The 19,781-nt window shown below is 44.9% G+C and overlaps 1 protein-coding gene across 1 annotated transcript in view; it reads right to left on the bottom strand.

The window, feature by feature from the left end:
• Positions 1-19,781, bottom strand: part of Lama3 (laminin subunit alpha 3) — a 234,943-nt gene that overhangs the window by 173,971 nt on the left and 41,191 nt on the right. The window contains exons 3-8 of the mRNA XM_031364992.1: positions 10,297-10,414; positions 9,529-9,647; positions 8,268-8,438; positions 4,470-4,561; positions 2,586-2,698; positions 391-509 (exon numbers count right to left, since the gene is read on the bottom strand). Coding sequence (XP_031220852.1) covers positions 391-509; positions 2,586-2,698; positions 4,470-4,561; positions 8,268-8,438; positions 9,529-9,647; positions 10,297-10,414 — 732 coding nt within the window. The remainder of the gene's footprint in view (positions 1-390; positions 510-2,585; positions 2,699-4,469; positions 4,562-8,267; positions 8,439-9,528; positions 9,648-10,296; positions 10,415-19,781) is intronic.

The following is a 19,781-nucleotide window of genomic DNA, read 5'->3' as shown; positions in this document are numbered from 1 at the left end:
AGTGAGATCTGATTTCTTCATCTTTCATGATTACAGCCTTCCATGAGCTGAGGATCTTTCCCTCGGCTTCTGAATCTCACAGGGATTCTGTATTTTTTTTTTTTCTAAACCATTATAGCTCTAGCTTTACTTTAGGTCCATGCTTAACAACAAATCAATTTTGGATATCTGAGTGGGGATTAAGGCTTAAGTTCTCCACATAAAATCTAGCCGTCTGCGGACCATTTATGATAAGCTCTCTACAGTGGAGTAAGAAGGCCTGGCAGTTGGGTTGCATTTGTACTTTCAAGTCCACCCCTTCTCGTTACGTGTGGGACTGCTTTGCCCACACAGATCTATTTGAATGGGCTTTAATGCCAAAGCTGATGTCTACTTTAAGGAGTGACTCACCTGACAGTTGATGCAGACCCCTCCACCCATGTAGACGCCTTTGCTGTTCAAGCTTGCCTGTTGGCTCTCCACATCTGGGTCATAGTAGCAGTCCACGGCATGCCCGTGGCAGTTGCAGGCTGGAACAAAGCACTCTTGGTCAAACTGCTGTGCAACATTTAGTGAATCCCAGACAGGATCTCTGCTCATGGCCTACAATAAAGTCTATTCTGAACCACTGGGGACACTCTGTGAAAAAAATCACAGGGGTTTTTTTTGCACATTATTATTATATAATATTACATACTTTATAGCTCCTTCTGTATGATAGTAAGTGAAAGGTTTCTCTTTTTAAAAAGATATATAATTATAACAATGTAACGATATGCCAGTCAGCTGTGTAAACAGATGACTGCCACTGCTGGTGCCACCACAAACTGCTGTCCAGCTCTTGATTTATAAAGAAACATATTTATGTGAATTGTTGTATTTAATCTAGGTGCCACTATCCCCATACCACAGATAGGAAAACTGAGCTGGAGAGAGGTTACAAGATGATCCATAGCTACAAGCTCATAAACAAGAGAGCCAAAAGTCAGGCCTGTTTTTGATTCCAAGTTCTACACTTTCAGCCAATGGTCTAAATTTAATAATTTTAATTCCAGGACTATGTATAATGGTGAAAATGGGAATTAGGTTAATATCTAATTACAGATAAATAACAATACATTTGGCTGATTATACATCCTATGAAGATGGGCTTGTAAGTGTTTGTGATAGAACGTAGTCCTAGGCACACAGTGGCCCTCAACCAACCCTCGCTGTATTGACTTGAATTCCTACCAATGATACTCAACGCCACCAAGAGTGAAGACAAAGAATTCACAGTGACTGGGGAAGAATGCCAACACTATCTAAACCACCAGTCAAAAGACTCAGTACATAAAATTAACCTTGACTAGTCAAAGCATGCCTAGCACAGCCTCTAAGCTATGTGATTAAAATGTTCGCAACAGCTCAGTGATACCGTCTGAACATGTATGTTTCTCAGAAGTTGGCATGACAGAACTCAGTTATCTACGTGAGGATGTAAGGAAGGGCCTTCCTTCCTAAGTTGCTTTTGTTGATGTTTGTATCACAGTCAACACAAGAAGTAACTATAATACACAAGTCCTGGGGCTTGTCTGTCAAAACCACCACTTCCTAGCATTCTACTACACCTGTTAAAACTTCCTACCTCTGCTGTTAAAAGCAGATCTTGTCATTCCTCATTTTGTCTGGTCTTTCTCCTCTTCTACATGATTTAATCCATGACAGTGCCCTACTATGAGTCAGCGTCCTACTATGTGTCAGGTTTAACCACCACTCTCTTCTCTTCTCAAGACAGCTGCAGTCCATCTGCTACCACACCCTAAGAAATGGCCAAGGTGGCTGCATGGCACTTAAGAATTCTGGGTGTCTGGCTCAGAGGCAGAGCCTCTGTTTACCGAGTATACAGGAAGACCAACCAACATGTTAAAATGCTCAGCCCTATCCAAATATGAAAGCTATCTTACATGTTATTAATAAGTCTTTTTTCTTCTTATAATTGAATTCAGGATACTTTCCCCTTTGGTCTGATATTTTCCCTGTGCCAGTTCTCTCTCATCAGTGATTTTATTTTCCTGCAGTCTACAGATATCAAGTAGAGAGTCACAGAAATAAACAGTTCATGTTTCAAACTGTACGTCCTGTTGTCAGCGCCGCAAAGGTGCAGCCTTCAAAGTGCTTTGTGCCAGCCCATCACTGGAGTCCTGTTGGATTCCTGTTGGTGATGAGCTCAGCTTGCAGGGTCAGTGCGAATGCTTCTTAGATTATGGTTAACCCCTGGTTGACCTAATAAAGGCTCTCAAGTGAAAACAGAGCAGTGTTGGCCAGTTATCACAGTAAATAAACACTGTTATTAGTTGCTGTTCATCTTTTACTGTGCCCAATCTATAAATTCAACAGTCTCATAACCGTGTGTGTAGGAAAGCATATAGCCCATCCTAGAGTCTCCACTACCCCGATCTCAGCATCCACTGGAAGTCTGAAACACGTAAGTCGGGTAATGGGGGGATAGCTTATAACAAACAGAACTGAGTCACTAAAGCTGACACGATCCCAGGGCACACTTGCCATCAGTCCTTAGGTAGAGAGGAGAACATAGAACTCATCGGCTTCACGCCAGCACCCACCTTCACACTCGTGCTGCTCCTGAGCAGCGGGCTGCCAGCGTCTCTGGTTGTAGCCCGCACAGCAGCGATCACACGTGTCCCCACAGGTGTGGTGCTGACATTCACATCGGAACCTGAGCATAAAGGCAAAGCATATTTTGGTAACTGAAAAGTGGTGGTGGTGGTGGTGGTGGTGGTGGTGTGTGGGACCGTGAAAGGTAGCCTGGTTCTCAGTTGAGCTAAGGCTAGAAACCTCAGAGACCCTGAAGGGATGGTAGGAGCTTTGCGCGTTCCCAGACACCAGGCCCCTGTCACACTAGCCACAGCTCCCCATAGATTTGTGGCCATCAGTCATATCAGGGCAATGCCCCAAGCCGCTCCACATGTAGAGGATGTGACCAGTAGTCACGTAGGGTCAAGACAGATCTCCATTTTAATGAGGTACCTAAAGGCCTGGAAACTTAGCCAATAAGCTTCCCTTCTCAGATACTCCCTCCATACAAAAGGTATTTAATCTCAGGCTCACCCTGAGAAATGGGGTATGATTTTATACATCTACTTTCCACCATGATAATAAATGCCTTAAAGCCATGGACTGCCCCTTTTCATTGGGATCCACCGTAGGGAGCTATAGAGAAAGCCTTTGCCTCTAGAGCTGCCATCTAATCTCCCATAAAAAGGTCTCTCTGTGCTCCCAATAAAGCCACCCACCAAGCTCACCACTGTCAAGACAAAGAATCATCCCCCCCACCCCAGTCCCAGGCTAGACCCAGCCTGTGGGCCCCCACTCTGTTCTCAGCTCTTCTGTGGCACCTGGATGTCCAAGAGCCTGAAAAGCAGCCAGCCCTGGTCTCCTTGCAGGCCTGGGCACCCCTGAGCCAGCACCAGATGTTCTGCACCTCAGACTGTGCTTGCCCACCCCGGAGCGGTGTCCAGGGGCTTCCTACAGTCCAATACCCACCCCGCAGCAGTGTGGGCTAAGCTGGGTCACTCCCAGAGTGGCGTGCCTTGTGGCGAGTGGACGTGGGAACTCACAACCCTACAGTGGTAGTGGTATAACATCAAACTCAGAGCAATCCTCCTGCCTTAGCATCCTGAGTTTGAAAAGCAGTTTGGCTTGGTTTGATTTAGATGTTTTGTTTTGTTGGAGACTGGTTCTCATTTATCCCAGATGGACCTTGAACTGACTATGTTGCCAAGGATTTTCTGTAGGGGGAGCCGGGGTGGGGAATGCTCATGATAAGCCAAACCCTAATGTGCATTTCTACCTTTGACGCCAATCCCATCTTGAGGTAGGAAGTGTCAAATGTGGCAGAAACCCCAGATTAAATAAATTCAAAATCAGGGTCTGGACAAATGGCTCAGCACTGGCTGCTCTTGTAGAGGACCCGAGTTAAGTTCCTAACATCCACATGGAAAGTTATAGTCCATAACGGTCTATAACTCCAGGCCCAAGGAATTCAATGCCCTCTCTGGCCTCCTCAGGCACTGGGCATATATGCAGGTAAAACATTCACGCACAAAAGAAAATTAAAAACAAAATAAAAACATTTTTAAAAATTAAAAAAAAAATACATGCAAAATCAAACTGTAGCTAAAAAAAAAAATGTTAGTGACTGTCCATCATGGCTGGGGATTTGGGAGTAGCATTCCATGTTTTCTATTGGGTGCTATGACTGGTTAGTCATGTCTGCCATAGACCCACTAGTGGCCTGTGAAAGGAAAGGAAGAGCTGACTGACATACAGGGAATTCACACACTCACAAACACACACATCACCTAGTTGTGGATTCTGTAACATTCCTGTTGAGGTCTAGAAGCTAGAGTGTTTAACAGGGTGTAAGTAGCCACAGAAACAATTAGGGTTATCCATAGCGAGGTGAGGAAAGGCCTGACCACACTTACTGCTTTTCGGGGTTGTCAGCGCTGCACGCCTCCGCATGGCCATTGCAAACACACCGCCCGCCAACACTGATGTCCTTTATGCTGTAATAATACTGCAGGACAGGAAACAGAAGCATCAGCTTCCAGGGACCACAACGTGGATGTGCTCTTACCAACTTTTGACCTGCAGAAGGGCGGGCTTGGCTCTTCCCTGTTCTATGGTCTTGTGTCATTTCTCCTTGCTGACCTCAACACAAATGGGACCACATTTGCTTGTACCTTGTCTTACAAAAAGAATGCATTCATCAACCAATCATAGTTTTTTTAAAAAGCCTTTCAGAATTTGCCCATTAAAATGGTCAAATGCTTTAAATGTATGGAGGAAATTTTCTGAAATGGGATGATGCAAGTGTCTTAAGTCTGTTCACACATTAAGCATATTTACTGTCTTAGGGTTTCTATTCCTAGACAAAACATCATGACCAAGAAGCAAGTTGGGGAGGAAAGGGTTTATTCAGCTTACTTCCACACTGTTGTTCATCATCAAAGGAACTCAGGACTGGAACTCAAGCAGGTCAGGAAGCAGGAGCTGATGCAGAGGCCATGGAGGGATGTTCCTTACTGGCTTGCTTCCCCTGACTTGCTCAGCTTGCTTTCTTATAGAGCCCAAGACTTCTAGCCTAGGGATGGCACCGCCCACAAGGGGCCCTCCTCCCTTGATCACTAATTGAGAAAATGCCTTACACCGGATCTCATGGAGGCATTTTCTCAACTGAAGCTCCTTTCTCTGTGATAACTCCAGCTTGTGTCAAGTTGACACAAAACCAGCCAGTACATTTACCAAAAATAAATTTTGTGTCTACTATATGCAAACTGCCCCTCCAGGGTGTTGGAAAGGAGAACATTTTTAAAAATATATATATTTGTATAGATCCAAATATCCAAAATATAGATCAGATTCACCTGTAGAAGGAGCCAGCAGCTGTTGGCAGTTGTTGGAACCTTCTTAGTTCATGTTCAAAAGGCTGAAGTTCAAACTCCCAAAGACCAGCCAGAGTGAGCAGCAGACCCAGTAATGGAGGCTCCGCTGCTAAGTCACACCACATACACACACAGGCCACATTACGGCCAACACACACACACACACACACACACACACATACACAAGGTGCATCATGGCCAACACAGACACACACACACAGGCCACATTACAGCCAACACACACACACACATACACATACACAAGGTGCATCATGGCCAACACAGACACACACACACACAGTCCACATCATGGCCAACACAAACACACACACAGGCCACATCATGGCCAACATAAACACACACACACACACACAGAGCCTTATATTTAATATGTCTAAATCAACTCAATGGTTGGGGCACTCCCAAACTTCCACATTGTTAACATTTCCCCTCCAATACTCCTGAATTATTACATTTTTGCTACCCTAAACCCATTTGGGGCCACTCTTCCCCGGCTCTTACATGATTATATGCTCTCTCTTCTACCTCTCTCAAGCCTGCATCTCCTCCTTTCCTGGCAATGGTGATCCTTCCTCTCTCTCCTGCATTTCTTACCTGGGAACCTAAAAGTCCTGCCTCTGTTTCCCCACCCAGGCATTGGCTGCTGGTAACTTTATTTACCAGTCAAAGCCAACTGGGGGCAGCGACCCTCAGCATCTTACACCCAGACGTGTGAATTCCTGTGTAATTTTCAGAACTCAATTACATAATACAAGCAATAAACCCAATCCACAACACATCATAGCCAAGACACACACATACACAGGCCACATCATGGCCAAGACACACATACACATAACATTTCGGAAGCCTTCCCACCAGTGGCATTAACAGCCCAGTTGTACACTCTATTTCTTTCCAAAAGTCACAAGGTTGTGAACTTTTCAGGACTCATTCTGTGGGTTCTGAGGAATGTGCGGTTGTGGAACAATCTTCCTCACTGGGCTGTGCTGCCTGTAAGAATACCTGTCAGCAAGTTAAGCCTCTGTAGTCATGGGGACAAGAGTCCCTGTCCCTTGGTTGTAACGGAGCATCATCGGTTTCAGAAGCCCTATTCATTCAGTGCTGGGGTTCTACTCATGTTCCCTAATTAGGTACTGACCTAAGGCCAAAGCACCCCTGATAACACCTTATATAGCTGAAGGACATCAATACTCTCTCTACTTAATACTGGATCAAATCAGTGTTGCTACGGCCTTGTGACCACTTAACAGCCTGGGGTTCTGCTGTCTGCCATGGAAGCTTTCTTCATGTCTGTTACGGGTAGCAGCACAGGAGAGCATCCACAAAGGCACGCAGGGTGGCTGGTGTTGCAATGCTCTGTTGGAGAAGCAGCTTGTGTCCGGTGGGGACAGGGTGGTATATGTGGCACACTCATAAGGCAGTACTCACACACACAAAAAAAAAATGTACTAGATAAATATAAGAGTGCAAATTACGGGCTGGGGCTTATCTCGCATGAATGAGACCACAGAGTCATTCCGATATCTTCAACATGCTCTTGGGTGCAGGTATCCACACATTCGCGCACATACATGCATGCACACAGACACACACACACTAATCTTGCAACACTCACAAAGGTAATTGGAAGAGCAGGGGGACAATTGGAAGTGGTGAGCTGAGGCCTGGCAGTGTGTCAGAATGCACAGCTCATCCTTGTAAAGGCTCATCTTTGAACCTATCAACCCAGGGGTTCAGAGAGAGCTAAGAGGATGGGAAATGCAGATGAGCCACCTCCAGACAAGACCTTTCTGGAAAATGCTCAAAACTTTAACAAATCTCTCCCGGGCTGCCTGCCTCCAGCTTCTGTGCTGATTAACTAAAATGCCAAGCTCTAGAAGGTACAGTGGGCATCTTCCAGTCAGCCTTCTAGGTAGACCTCACCCCTTGCCCTTGTGCTGACCCCTAATAGGCTTTCTGGCTTCCCCAGCTTCCTGTTGGGTTAGGCCATTAGGCACTTTCAAGAGAAGAGCGAGCTCAGGGCACCTCTCCTGACTGGCTCCCTCCGTCCCTAGAATCCATGGTACCATCTTAACTGAGGATGACAGAAGCTCCAGTGGATCTCCCTCGGAGTACAGAGTACCAGTGTTCACTGTCACATGTTCTCCACTAGATCACGTTTCTCTGCCTCTTTTCCCAAGTAGGGGCTATACTAGAACCAGATCCTTTTGGTGGAAGTGACCTCAACAGCTTGGAGCACATGGGCTTCTTTTTCTCTGTCATCTGCTACACTGATGCAGGGAATCCAAAGGAGAACTCTCAGGAGAAATGAGGGGTCTGGTACCCTGAGTGACCACACAAGCGTGGTCTCACCCGATGAGGCACGCTAGGTGATGGCACGAGCAAGAAGCAACCCTTGATTTTTCTTAAGCCTCTGACATTTGGGGGCTGTCCATTACAGCAAGAATTGGCCCACCCGCACAGACTCACTATAACCATATATTAGATATAACAATGTTTCTTTTCTTTGAGATTGAACCCAGGCTTCTACTATTGAGCTAGATTAACAGCTGAGTCGCCCAGGCTGGCCTCAAACAGACTCATTTTGCAGGCTAATGAGGCCTTGTGTTTGCAATCCTTCATCAGCTTCTCCAGCTGCTGGGATTACAGGCCAACACCACCAGGCCTGGTCGATTTTTCTGCAAAGAGCTTTATCTATTTTAGACAGGAACCACCCCTCTGCCTAAGTATCAATGGCTGGGAAAGGTATTTGGAAGAGTTTAACTTATTTGGCAAGCAAAACAAGCAACAAAAATTAAGGCGCTTAGGACTCACCCGGCGCGTGACAGTGGGGTCTCGCTCTGCCTTGGAAATAAGATGCCCAAGGAGGGTATTGGTTCTCAGGAACCTCAAGCGGATGTTTGTGGCCTTAGTAAACTCCCTCAGGGTGTCAGAGAAAGCAAAATTTTTTGCACCTGGACGACCATTTATCAAGGATACGACAATCTAAAAGAAAAAAGAAAGAAGAGAAAAGAAAAAAAAGGCACATCAAAGGAAAATACTTTGCTCAAAATGTAGCGAACAAAACACTAAAAGTAACATATACTCCAAAGCACCTGGTTCTCTAAGGAGTCCCTGGGTGCGCTGAGGAGGTCTAGCATCTAGTTTACAAGTCAGAACAGTGGTGTTGTTCTTGCTTCTACATTTAAACCTAGTTTCTCTGAAGATGTTTCTTCCTTAAACCTCTCTTCTATCAGGTGGCTGTGGAGGGGAAACTATGAAATGCTGGAGAGCTACTGCTATGTCTACAGACACAATGAAATCATTCTGTCCAGTGGCATCCAGGAAACAGGCCTGACATCGTCAACAGAGCAGTGGTCCTCAACCCTCCTAATGCTGCAGCCCTTTATACAGTTCCTCATGTTGTGCTGACCCCAACCATACAATTATTACAATTACAATTACAGTTACTTCCTAACTGTAATTCTGCTACTGTTACGAAGCATAATGGAAGTATATCTGATATGCAGCCCCTAGGAAAGGGTCATGGGACCCTGGGGGTCGAGACCCACAGGTTGAGAATCCCCGATCTAAATGCTGTTGGAAATGTGGACAAGAGCACTGGTCCACGGTTTCATCCTTCCTTGGCTGATGAGATCCCAGCTTTGATGCTTTGAAACATAAGCTGCTCACGGGCCCAATAGTACTGGATAGAGAGCTACTCGAGTAAGACCTCACACTCCTAAGGGAAATTGATTTGAAAGTCTGTTTATATTCCTATAGTCACCATTTCCATGGAGTTCTACCCTGACATCCCCCACCTCTGTCCACCTCCATGTGGGCTTACGTCTGCGGCCTGACGCCTTCACCGCCTCCCACGTCTCCTTAGTCTCACCAGAAACAGTGCGTGAAGAGGTGGGAGGGATCAACCCCACTTACCAGTGACCCACCCACCTTCTAAGTCTGTCACCAGAATTCTGAAATCTGTGGACCATGGATCTCAGACCCTAACTTCCTGGGGAGAACTCAGGGCCCCAAACAGAACTTCCAACCCATTCTTGAGTCTTTGGTGTTGCAGCCTCCCAAAGCTGTTTACCTCGCCATTTTCCAGAGGCACGATACGGGAGTACTCCGTGACGCAGAGCACCTGGTCATCCTGGGTGATCGCCATGTTTGCTTCTTGCCCGAACTGTTCTACACAGTCTCCTCTAGAATCTAGGAAGTAATTGAACATCATCAAATAACACGTCGCTTTCTCCTAGGCCACTCCAGAGGCCTGAGTTTCCTGAAGAGAGATGAAAAGAGAAGAACCAAGAACTCCAGTATTTCCAGGATGAAAGCTTAGGTTAAAGTTTTTAATTCATGGAAGAAGAAATACCGACTGTATCAGTTTAAGTGTCCTTCAGGAACTACAGCTGAAGATGTGTTATTAACTCTTCGTGTCTCACGTAAGCAGAATCGCCGCTCACCTTGATTCATCGCGTGGTCCCGAGACACAGTTCAGCAGCAAAGATAACAGGTTCAAAATAAGTAACATGGAGAACCCAGGATTCTGAAGGATGGGAGTTTGTTCCTAACTCCTCATAAAAAGAGAACATACGTCGAAGCTCACTTACAGGCACCTCCCACCAGCTGGAGCAAAATTATTATAAAAGGAGTCGCAACCTTCATTCTGCATGTGGGAGCCTTAGACTCAGCACAGACATGACTTAGAAACAGGGCTCTTTTGAGAGCAACTTAGGAGGTCCAAGCCCCCCTACCTAGTCACACTGAGACATTTTTTTTTTTAGAAAACTAAATCCATAGTCTTCAACGGTTCCAGATAATTGAAGCCCCTCATAGCACGGAAGACAAGATTACTTACGAGCAAAATACTGCCATGGCGAGTAGGTGCTTCCGAAGTCTACAGATCTTTCCAGGACCCAAAGATCAGGGCGGGGAGAGTTCGCAAATTTGATTAAGATATAAGCCACATGGAAGAGCTAAAAAAGCAAGAGAGATACAGTTTGTCTGGACTGAGAGTATTGCACTCGCCTAGCATGCAAAAGGCCTTGGGTTCAATCCCCAGGACTACCAAAAAAGAAAAGAATAAAGTCACTTTGTCCATGGCTTTGACTATTTCTATAGGACACTGATTCCCAAGGCCACAAGATGCAGACCCAGTTTCTTGCCTGCATGGTGGACACTTTAACCCAGGAGCAGTTTTTCCAGCTCATTATTCTCAAAATCAACCATTTTCCCTTCTCCTCTAAGGACATGTGGTCACTGGTCACACTGGTCCGTCTTAACCATAGCTAATCCCTGAATGTCAACCAGTCTGCATGGTCGCATTGTGTCTATATTATCAGAAGCCTGATGGCAAGCACTAAGAATGTCGTGCTAAGTCCTTGGTGGAGCAAGAACCTGCAGAACAGCTCAGAACTTCTCTTAGGCGAGACAGAGCCGGTGGCTCCAGGTATTGGAAAGATCAGAGCTGCATCCTGAGACTTAAGTGGCTGTCGTGGGGTGGCGTCACCCTTCCCGGTGCCACTTACGCTGCTGTCCTTGGTTCCTGGCTACTCTCCCTAGGACCAGTATTTTTGTTTATTCTCATTCTCTGCCTATGACCCAGAATGACGCAAACACAGAAAGAAATGAAGCTGGGCTCAGGTCCTGCTCTCTTCACCCCTAACTCTTGAACTACAAGGTATAGCCCAGGGACGCCTGGCATTACTTGTGGTTTATTCCCCTACGCCCTTCCTCAAAAAGTACCTGCTTTGCAATTTGACTTCTACAGTTCCATAGTCAGGTCACCAGACTGGTGATTCTATATCTGAAATTTCAAGTGAGGGTCAAAAATGTTGGGGTGGAGGTTATCACATCATGCTTGTCTGTAGTCCCTAGGCAATGCAGCATGCAACAAGTACTTACATCAGATTAGATATTAGAGGTCATCTGTGGGTTATATAAGAGGATGTACGGAAGTTACAGTCAGGTGCAGCACTCCTCACAGGGGACTTGCATCCCTGAAGGATGCAGAGGACAGAGGGAAACAAGTACAACCAACCCCAGGGATGCTGATCCTCATTATCATGTTAAGGAACAAAGACAGTCCCTGTTCTCCAACCCCCCTGGCCCCACTGCATCCCAAGGGACAGTTTCCTAGTGGCTCTCTGAGCAGAGTGCCCCACTGCCATTAGTTTGTCCACTAGAACCAGCAGAACAATGAACTCATCTGCTCAGGGAGAGAAGGCTCAGAACCTGTGGGGTCCTCTTTCTTGGAAAAAAATACTAAGAAAGAAGGCTTGGGGTATAACTTAATATCACACATGTAAGACCTTCGCTCTATCTCTGGGACCAAAAAACTGATAACAACCATCACCATAAGAGTTTTAACCATTTTCCACATAGAATAGTAGAAGTTGTATGTATGTGTATGTGTATGTGAATTCAAGTCTGAGAAATATTATCTAATAGTAATATTTCAAACTCTAAATTAGAAGCCCAAACATTTTTACAAATTTGTCCATTTTTTTGATCTCCAAATTCCTTTATACTTTAAAAAGTTATAGAAGACACCCAAAATCTTTTATGTTGATTCGTATGTTGACAATATACCATATTAACAATGAAAGTTGAGACATTTAAGGCATATATGTGATTGTTCATTTAAATTAGGAACCCTATTGCATAGGAAGTCCTGAGTGAGTGAGGTCCTGGATGGAGATGAGCTGCGACCTAGGCCAGGCCACCGTGAGGACCCAAGCCTTAGCCCATGGAAAGAAGAGTGAAGCCTTGCCAGCCCTACCCGACCACTCACACCCCTCCCCGGAGGCCCAGAGAGAAATGGCAAAGCCCTCATCTGAGATCCAAGTGTGGCTGTGGTTACCGTATGCAGAAACGTCCACCATAGCATCCCCCCGCCACCCCTCCCCCCATGCCCCGTGTGCTTGGGGCTTGAAGACTTCTCCCCTGCAGATATTGCTCCTACCTCGATTAGCCACACCTGCCTCCTCGGTCCAGCTGTCTAGCATACGCCATGCTGCCTTGTTTATCTGTGTGCAAGTAACTCCACTTCTGTTCAACTCTACATGACAAGCATGCTGAGCTTCCAAGATGCTGTGACTTCTGTACCTGAAGAGCTAGCTCACTCAAGCCCAGCTTTTCTGTGTCTTCCTCATTCCTTCACCAGCCCCATCAGGTCTGTCCCTAGAGCGGTGCTGAAGATGAATGCTATATGGTTATGAAAAACTTGTCTTTTCTAATAAGAACATTGGCAGTGCTCTCTTTCTGCTGACAGATTAGAAAACGAATGGGTTTCGTATCTGCTTCTGCATTCAATCTCTAGTGACCCTTTTTGGTTTAGGTAAAATATTTGAAAAAGATCTTACCCCAGTTAGATCTTTATTGGTAAAAATGAGGTCCTTGGGTTTTACAGATCTCCCGAAAGGACCAGTGCTCAGGGGCACCCCACAGGCTCTCACCTGACTCTAAGAGACACCATCCCCTTATAGAGTCTACCTTTCATGGTAAGAAGCCTTTTTGCTATTTCTCTGAGGGAAGAAAGATTGTCACAGCACTAACTGAAAGCCCTAAGTCCTGGCTAGATCTGTCCCCTTCAACCTTGTGCTTTACAGTTTGGGAAATAACACTTACCTGGGTATGACAACCCAACTGTCTACCATTGCTCAGGGGAAGTCCTGCTTGGTACAGAAACACCAGAATGACAAGGTGGTCTGAACACCATAAAGCAACAGGTAAAGGTAGAGTAGAGGTTCCCAAAAGACACACACCATGCTTACACAGCAATGGGATTTATGGGAAATTCAAGAATTCCTGTTTGGAAAGCTGTAGCAAATACAGATCTTTCCAACTGCTTACACACCTGTTTCAGTCCTGTCAAAAACCTCATTTAGTTATGAGAATAAAATAAATAATAAATGAAGTGTTTTGAATACAAGAATCTTTCTAAGCATATCTTTCCCACCAAACTCTCACAGTGATAGTTGCTACAAAATAGTCAATAGATTATAATTAGTGACCACTGCCTCCTAAGCTTAGCATCATCTGGCTCCAAGGTGATACTCCATTCTTCCGTAACACCGCAGTTACAGGAGATCCCCAGTCAGAGCTAGGGATGGCACTCAGGTGTAGGAAGCCAAGACTTCAAGCCCCAGGGCCACATAAACCAGGAGGCAGGCGATCTAGAAGCTTAAGGTTATCCTTGGCTACATGAAGTTTAAAGCCAGCCTGGGCTACATGAGACACACTGTGGGGCCTGGGGAAGGTGGACATGGGAAGGAGAGAAACATCTCAGTACGCAGATAGGGTGCCTACTGGCTTGTTCTGTGAACCTCCTACCTGGATCTAACTTAACGAACGTACACAGCAGACAGGATACTTCACTTTAAAAAGTGTCCCTTCTGTTTTTGTTTGGGGACCTGATTCTAAGGTTCTTTAATGCACATGTGTATGTGCTCGGGTGGCAGGTAGACTGCCATTCAGTTCTCATCCCACTGGCATAGTTTGGTAGATCTACGACCACCACAGTAGAAACCTGCTGTCCCCTCTTGCACAGTGTTCCAGCTCAGCAGGCAAATGCTCTCCGACAGAGGCATTTGCAAGTGTTGCCGCCCAGTCATGAGTGGTCTCTGGGTGCTCACAGCCTGGTTCAGGCATGCTAAGCCAGCCGACAAGGTCTGCTTTCTCCTGATTGCTCATGAGTGGTCTCTGGGTGCTCACAACCTGGTTCAGGCATGGTAAGCCAGCGGACAAGGTCTGCTTTCTCCTGATTGACCATTGCATAAGCTCCTAACTGGCTGTTTCTGTTAAACCGCTTACTCTCTTAAGCTTGATCGCCTACCACTGAAAACACTTCAAAGCACACACATCAGCCTTGAGACTCGCCTTGAGAGATAGAAACAGACAGCAGTGGGTAGAGAGGAGCCGAGGAGCCGGGGAGCAAAAGGAAGTGTCAAGTGAGTATTTGATGGGCAAGGATAAGGGGTGGGAGAGAAATGGCAAAAATTATAGACTTGTAATCTCCTTTCAAATGCTTTTATAACAAACTAAAGCTGGCTTGGCTCGACTTAAGGGGATCCAGGATAGCCTTTTAAATAATGCTTTGATAAAGCAGATAGGATACTTAAAAGGCCCCTAGACTTCAAAGGATTTCAAGGTGAGTGGATGAGATAAGGCAAGAAGGGGATCCTTGTCTCTCTCAAGGCCACTGTAATTACCGCTGACCTCAGTCAGGCACTTACTCAATTCAGGGCCTTCCTGAACTAAATATTTGCTATGAGTGATTAGAATTTGCAATGAACAGAATAATACATGGATATATGAATGCATGCATGTATTAACCAATGAAAGCGAAAGCCTTGTCTCTGCTGTTGGGTTCAGGAGGCAGACATTGGCAGGCAAACAGCTACGGAGTGGACCTCAAGAGAATCATATTGGGTACTTATTTAATGAGTAAATATATTGATTTAATAAGTGAATTTAATGAGTATATCATTCCATAAAGAAGCATTTTAATAATGACTTTCCCTGGTGCTTTACTTTGAATGTCTGCAAACCTACAGAAGATCTCAAAAGATGGTGTGAGGGCTGCCCACCCGCCTTTCACTTAGGTTCATCAGTTGTTCATATTTCACACATGCACACACATGCATGTGCACACACACAGGAGTCTGATTCTTTGAAAGTAAAAGACTTCACAACACTTGCTATTAAGTACTTCAGCGTGTATCTCCCCCAAACACGGACATTTCCACAAACTTATCATTTCCAGGACTGTTTGAGTTTTGTTTTCACTGCAGGGATAAAATGTCTTAAGAACCCCCACCCCGCTGCCATGGTTTTGTCCTTCTCAACAGTGACATTTCAGATATTCCGGAATGCTCTCCAGCCTGGTCTCTCTCTTATCAGAACGGTGTGTTTGGTCAAGTTCTCAGGCCGTGCACTCTCGGCTTCTTCCTGGCCCCCAGAAGAGACTGCTGACTTGGGAGGAGTAAGGTAGATCATTCCAGAAGCTGTCCAGACAGGATCCAAAAAGTGGTAAGTGACCTCCGAACCTTACATGTCTTTCTGAGAGGACCCCATTGTACTGCTGGTGAGAACAGGCCACCAGAGGCTTTCCGGGTGTTTTGATAAAACCTCTCACAAGTCCTCTTCTACCTGTGAGGGTACTCCACCTTTCATTCTACATGCCAACCTGCCCAGAAAAGAAAACCCACCCCAAGGTTCCCTGTACTCTGTCTAAGCAATGAAGATTTGAATTAGCAGGCAGACAAGATTTGGGCACAAGCTGGAAGAAGAGAAAAGTTAAGATTCTATAACATCCTGGTTGGATAATGATGCAATAGGAACTAACATGTAGTTAGAATATGTAAGTCTAGTAGACTAGTTCATGATCAAGTGACCACAGGCAAGGAGGGCACAGTTTGAATGTTTTCCATAAAGAAATTATGTTTGAGAAGATAGATATGTGCATACCAATTTGAACATGGTACAGTGCATATATATTCATGGTCACATATATAAATATATATAACTCTGTAATGTGTGTATTTTATGTTTCAATTTGAAGTTTTTGAAAAACATCACAAAAGCCTGAGAAATCAAAATACTAAGCCAAAACTTAGTCTAAATATTGGGACTTAAGTCTCCTGTACCATTCTAATCCCATGTTTTTGGTTTAACTGGAATAGGATTGTTCTTTAATCAGAAGAGCTGAAGGATGCTTGTCTCTCTCTCCTCTAGAGTGGACATGCAGCTCAGTAACAAAGTGCTTGTCGGTTGTGCCCTGAGTTCAGTTCCACTAGCAACACACACGCAAAATAAAACTGAAGAAATAGGCCACTGGGCATGATGGCACATGCCAGCACATCCACCACTCTGCAGGCAAAGGCAGGAGGAGCAATGAAGACTTGAGACCAGCCAGCTATGGAGACAACCATAGAAAACAGCTAGAAAAGCTTGGGTCACCAATAACTTAGGAGAAAATAATCAACAAGAAAATGGAAGCCTTACATCTAAATTCTCTACTGGGGAGCTGAGGAGACAGCTCAGACATTAAATGTCTACTCTACGAGGATGAGGATTCTCAGTACCCTTGTAAAAGTCAGACGTGTGCACAGATCAATAGCCTTAGAGCTACATGGAAGTGGGGCAGAGGCAGAAGGATCCTAGAGCTCTCTGGTCAGTCAGTCAGTCAGTCAGTGAGCTCAGGGTACAGTGAAAACTAACTTTGTATCTATTGTCAGTACCCATGTAAGAATCAGGCATGAACATCATTAACCATAGAACTGAAGTCAAGAAAGAAAAAGGAGGGTTCCCAGAGCTCTCCAGACTAGCCAATCAGTGAGCTCAGAGTTTGTGGAGAGACCCTACCTCAAAAGGTGAAATAGAGAAAAAAACCAACAGTGGAAGACATGCAACATTACCCAATGTACTCGATGAATGTACACACACACATACACATAAGCATATACATATACAGACATAAACACAAACACCATGAACATACATACATACATACACACACACAAACACATGCACATGCACTCACATGAGCATATACATATTCAGACACTCACACACACAGGCACACACACAAATATACACACATACAGACACAAACACGCGTGAGCATATATACAAAAAGAAAAAAGCATTTTATACTGACAAATTTTTAACACTTGGGGGTAACTGACAGCTTAGAATATGATTTTCAGTCCTTAGGAATTTAGTCATTATTTCCTTAAAGTGTAAACTCGAGCCCAAACTGCTATTGGAGAACATTTTTGCACCAACCAACATTTGCAAATAGATTTGGTAGTGCTTATTAAATAGATGAAGCCCTGTGATGGTTTATATATGCTTGGCCCAGTGAGTGGCACTATTTGGAGGTGTGGCCTTGTTAGAGTAGGTGCATCACTTTAAGTATGGGCTTTAAGACCCTCATCCTAGCTGCCTGGAAACAGTCTTCCACTAGCAGCCTTCAGATGAAGATGTAGAACTCTCAGCTCTGCCTGCACCATGCATGCCTGGATGCTGTCATGCACCATCCTCTGAACCTGTAAGCCAGCCCCAATTAAATATTGTCCTTATAATGTTGCCTTGGTCATGGTGTCTGTTCACAGCAGTAAAACCCTAAGTCAAGCCCCATAAAACCTAGTTTGTGGTTTGAATGAGAAATGTCTCCCATAGGCTCATATGTTTAAACACTAGGTTTCCTGTTGGTGGCGCTGTTTGGCAAGGTTGTAGAAGTAGTCTCAGGTGCAACCTCACTGGAGAAGGTTCATCACAGGAGAGCTTTGAGAGTTTACAGTGTCACTGAACATCTGGTTTGCTCTTGGTTTCTGTTTGTGGTTAGAAATATGATCTTTCAGCTTCCTCCTCTGGAACCACATCTCAAAATAAACATTTCCTTAAGTTGCTTTGGTCATGGTATTCTACCACAGCAACCAAACATAACTAGTACACACAGGACCTCTGAGCCCCATCTTATAGTTAAGTCTTGTGCTTTTTCCTACCCTCTAGCAACTTTCAACTGTCAGGGAGGATTGTTTCTGGGGCCTGACTGCCCTTATAAAGCCCTTTTTGTTCTTGCTCACCTTCTGTTTTGCTGATTTACAAGGAAGTCAGTACATTTGACTCATTCACTGAACTAAGCTGCCTGAGAATGTGCCTGACAAATCATAACAAAGGGAAATTGCACTGTCATGTTTACCCAAGGCAAAGAGAACCGATGGGACTTTAATTGTTACCAGTAAATTCTTCAAGTCCTTTAGTTGGCCAATTTTATTCTTTATTGGATAGTAACAAACTTAATTAGTAATAGGATACAAAATGATGCCACAATAAATGCATGCAACCTTGACTCAGCAGAATTTGCAGCAGTAGTAACAGCAATACTAGCGACAGTATTTTTTGTAGTGCTGAGGGTTAAAGACAAGACTTCACACAAGCACCCTCCCACTGAGCCATACCCCCAGCCTACAATTCAGAACTATTGAGTTAAGCTAATCCACACCTATCACCCAAAATGCTAACCGTTTATTCTTCCTATCCAACTGAGACAAGGCATCCAGTTCTCTATCAGCTTCTCTCTGCCTTTCTCCTCTTGCTTTAAAAGGGATTAATGAGTCACTTACTCAAGAGTGACTTGGTCACTGTAAATTGGTGTGCCCACATCAGAGCGCCTCAATATGCGAAGGAGATGAAGGGTCTGGAGATAGCTCAAGTGCTTCAAAGCTTTTTGACTACAGCTACGTATTTCTAGAGGGCATAATGGTGGCCCTGGGTACTAGCTCAATGTTTTCAGTTTTATTAGTCAGCATGTTGATTTTGAGAACCAGCTGTCACATGAAGTATAACTTCAAACCAGCCAGCTAGAGATCAAATATTCTTAGAACATCCTATGATCTTTACTGTCTTTATTTCTTGAATATGAACCCCAAGAGTATGGTAGTTTAGTTTCAAATATGATAAAGGAGACTCATTTAGTTCATTTATTTTTGGGGTCACGTTCTTATTTAGTCCAAGATGGTCTTGAACTCCTAATCCTCTTGTCTCTACCTCCCAGGTGATAGGATTACAGATGTATGCCACAAGATGTCCTATCGCTCGTCACAATGACAAGCCATACAATAGCATTCACCCAATCTCTGAGAAAGACTGCAGCCAAGTTCTGGGATTGGGAGGATGTCCTCCGGGGGTGTGGGCTCCACACAGGCTCTTTCAGAAACTGACCAGGGTCTACCTACAGAGGGACCATATTCCAGGCATTTGTCTTTCCTGTTTGACTTTTGGGAAGCTGAATGTCCTTTCTGCCACCTGAATGTTTCTGTGAACAGACTGTGACTCCTACTTTAAATGTTTCAGCTGCCAGTTTTCCTAGCTCCCTTACAGGGAAGGCAGCTGGACCCATGTCTACACTGAGGTCTCCTTCTAAGACTTTGCATCTGGAGCAAGGAACACAAAATGGCAGAGACACTAAAAGATCCAAAGATTCTTTCCAGAAGTAGGGCAGAGAGCAGTTCTGTCTGGCTTCTGGGGACAATGTCTGATCCCAGCAGGAACCTACAGAGCCCAGTATCCAGACCCAGGGCTAAATAAGTGATCAGGACAAGTGGTGGCAAAGAGCTCAGCCTCTGCAGTGATCCTGAAGATGGGCTCCAGGCTTTCTGCTTCAGGGGTTCTGGCTGTGCGGCTTCCTGGGTCCTGACCCTGATTCTCTTTGTTTTGCATCATCCTGGGAATCTCTGCTTCTTCCATTCTTGAAATCTATTTTTTTTCTCTTTCACCAGTAACATCAAAACCACAGAAACACAGACACACACACATACACACACACACACACAC

The sequence above is a fragment of the Mastomys coucha genome, unplaced genomic scaffold, assembly GCF_008632895.1.
Source record: "Mastomys coucha isolate ucsf_1 unplaced genomic scaffold, UCSF_Mcou_1 pScaffold13, whole genome shotgun sequence".
Taxonomy (NCBI): domain Eukaryota; kingdom Metazoa; phylum Chordata; class Mammalia; order Rodentia; family Muridae; genus Mastomys; species Mastomys coucha.
This window is presented reverse-complemented; position numbering and strand designations above follow the sequence as displayed.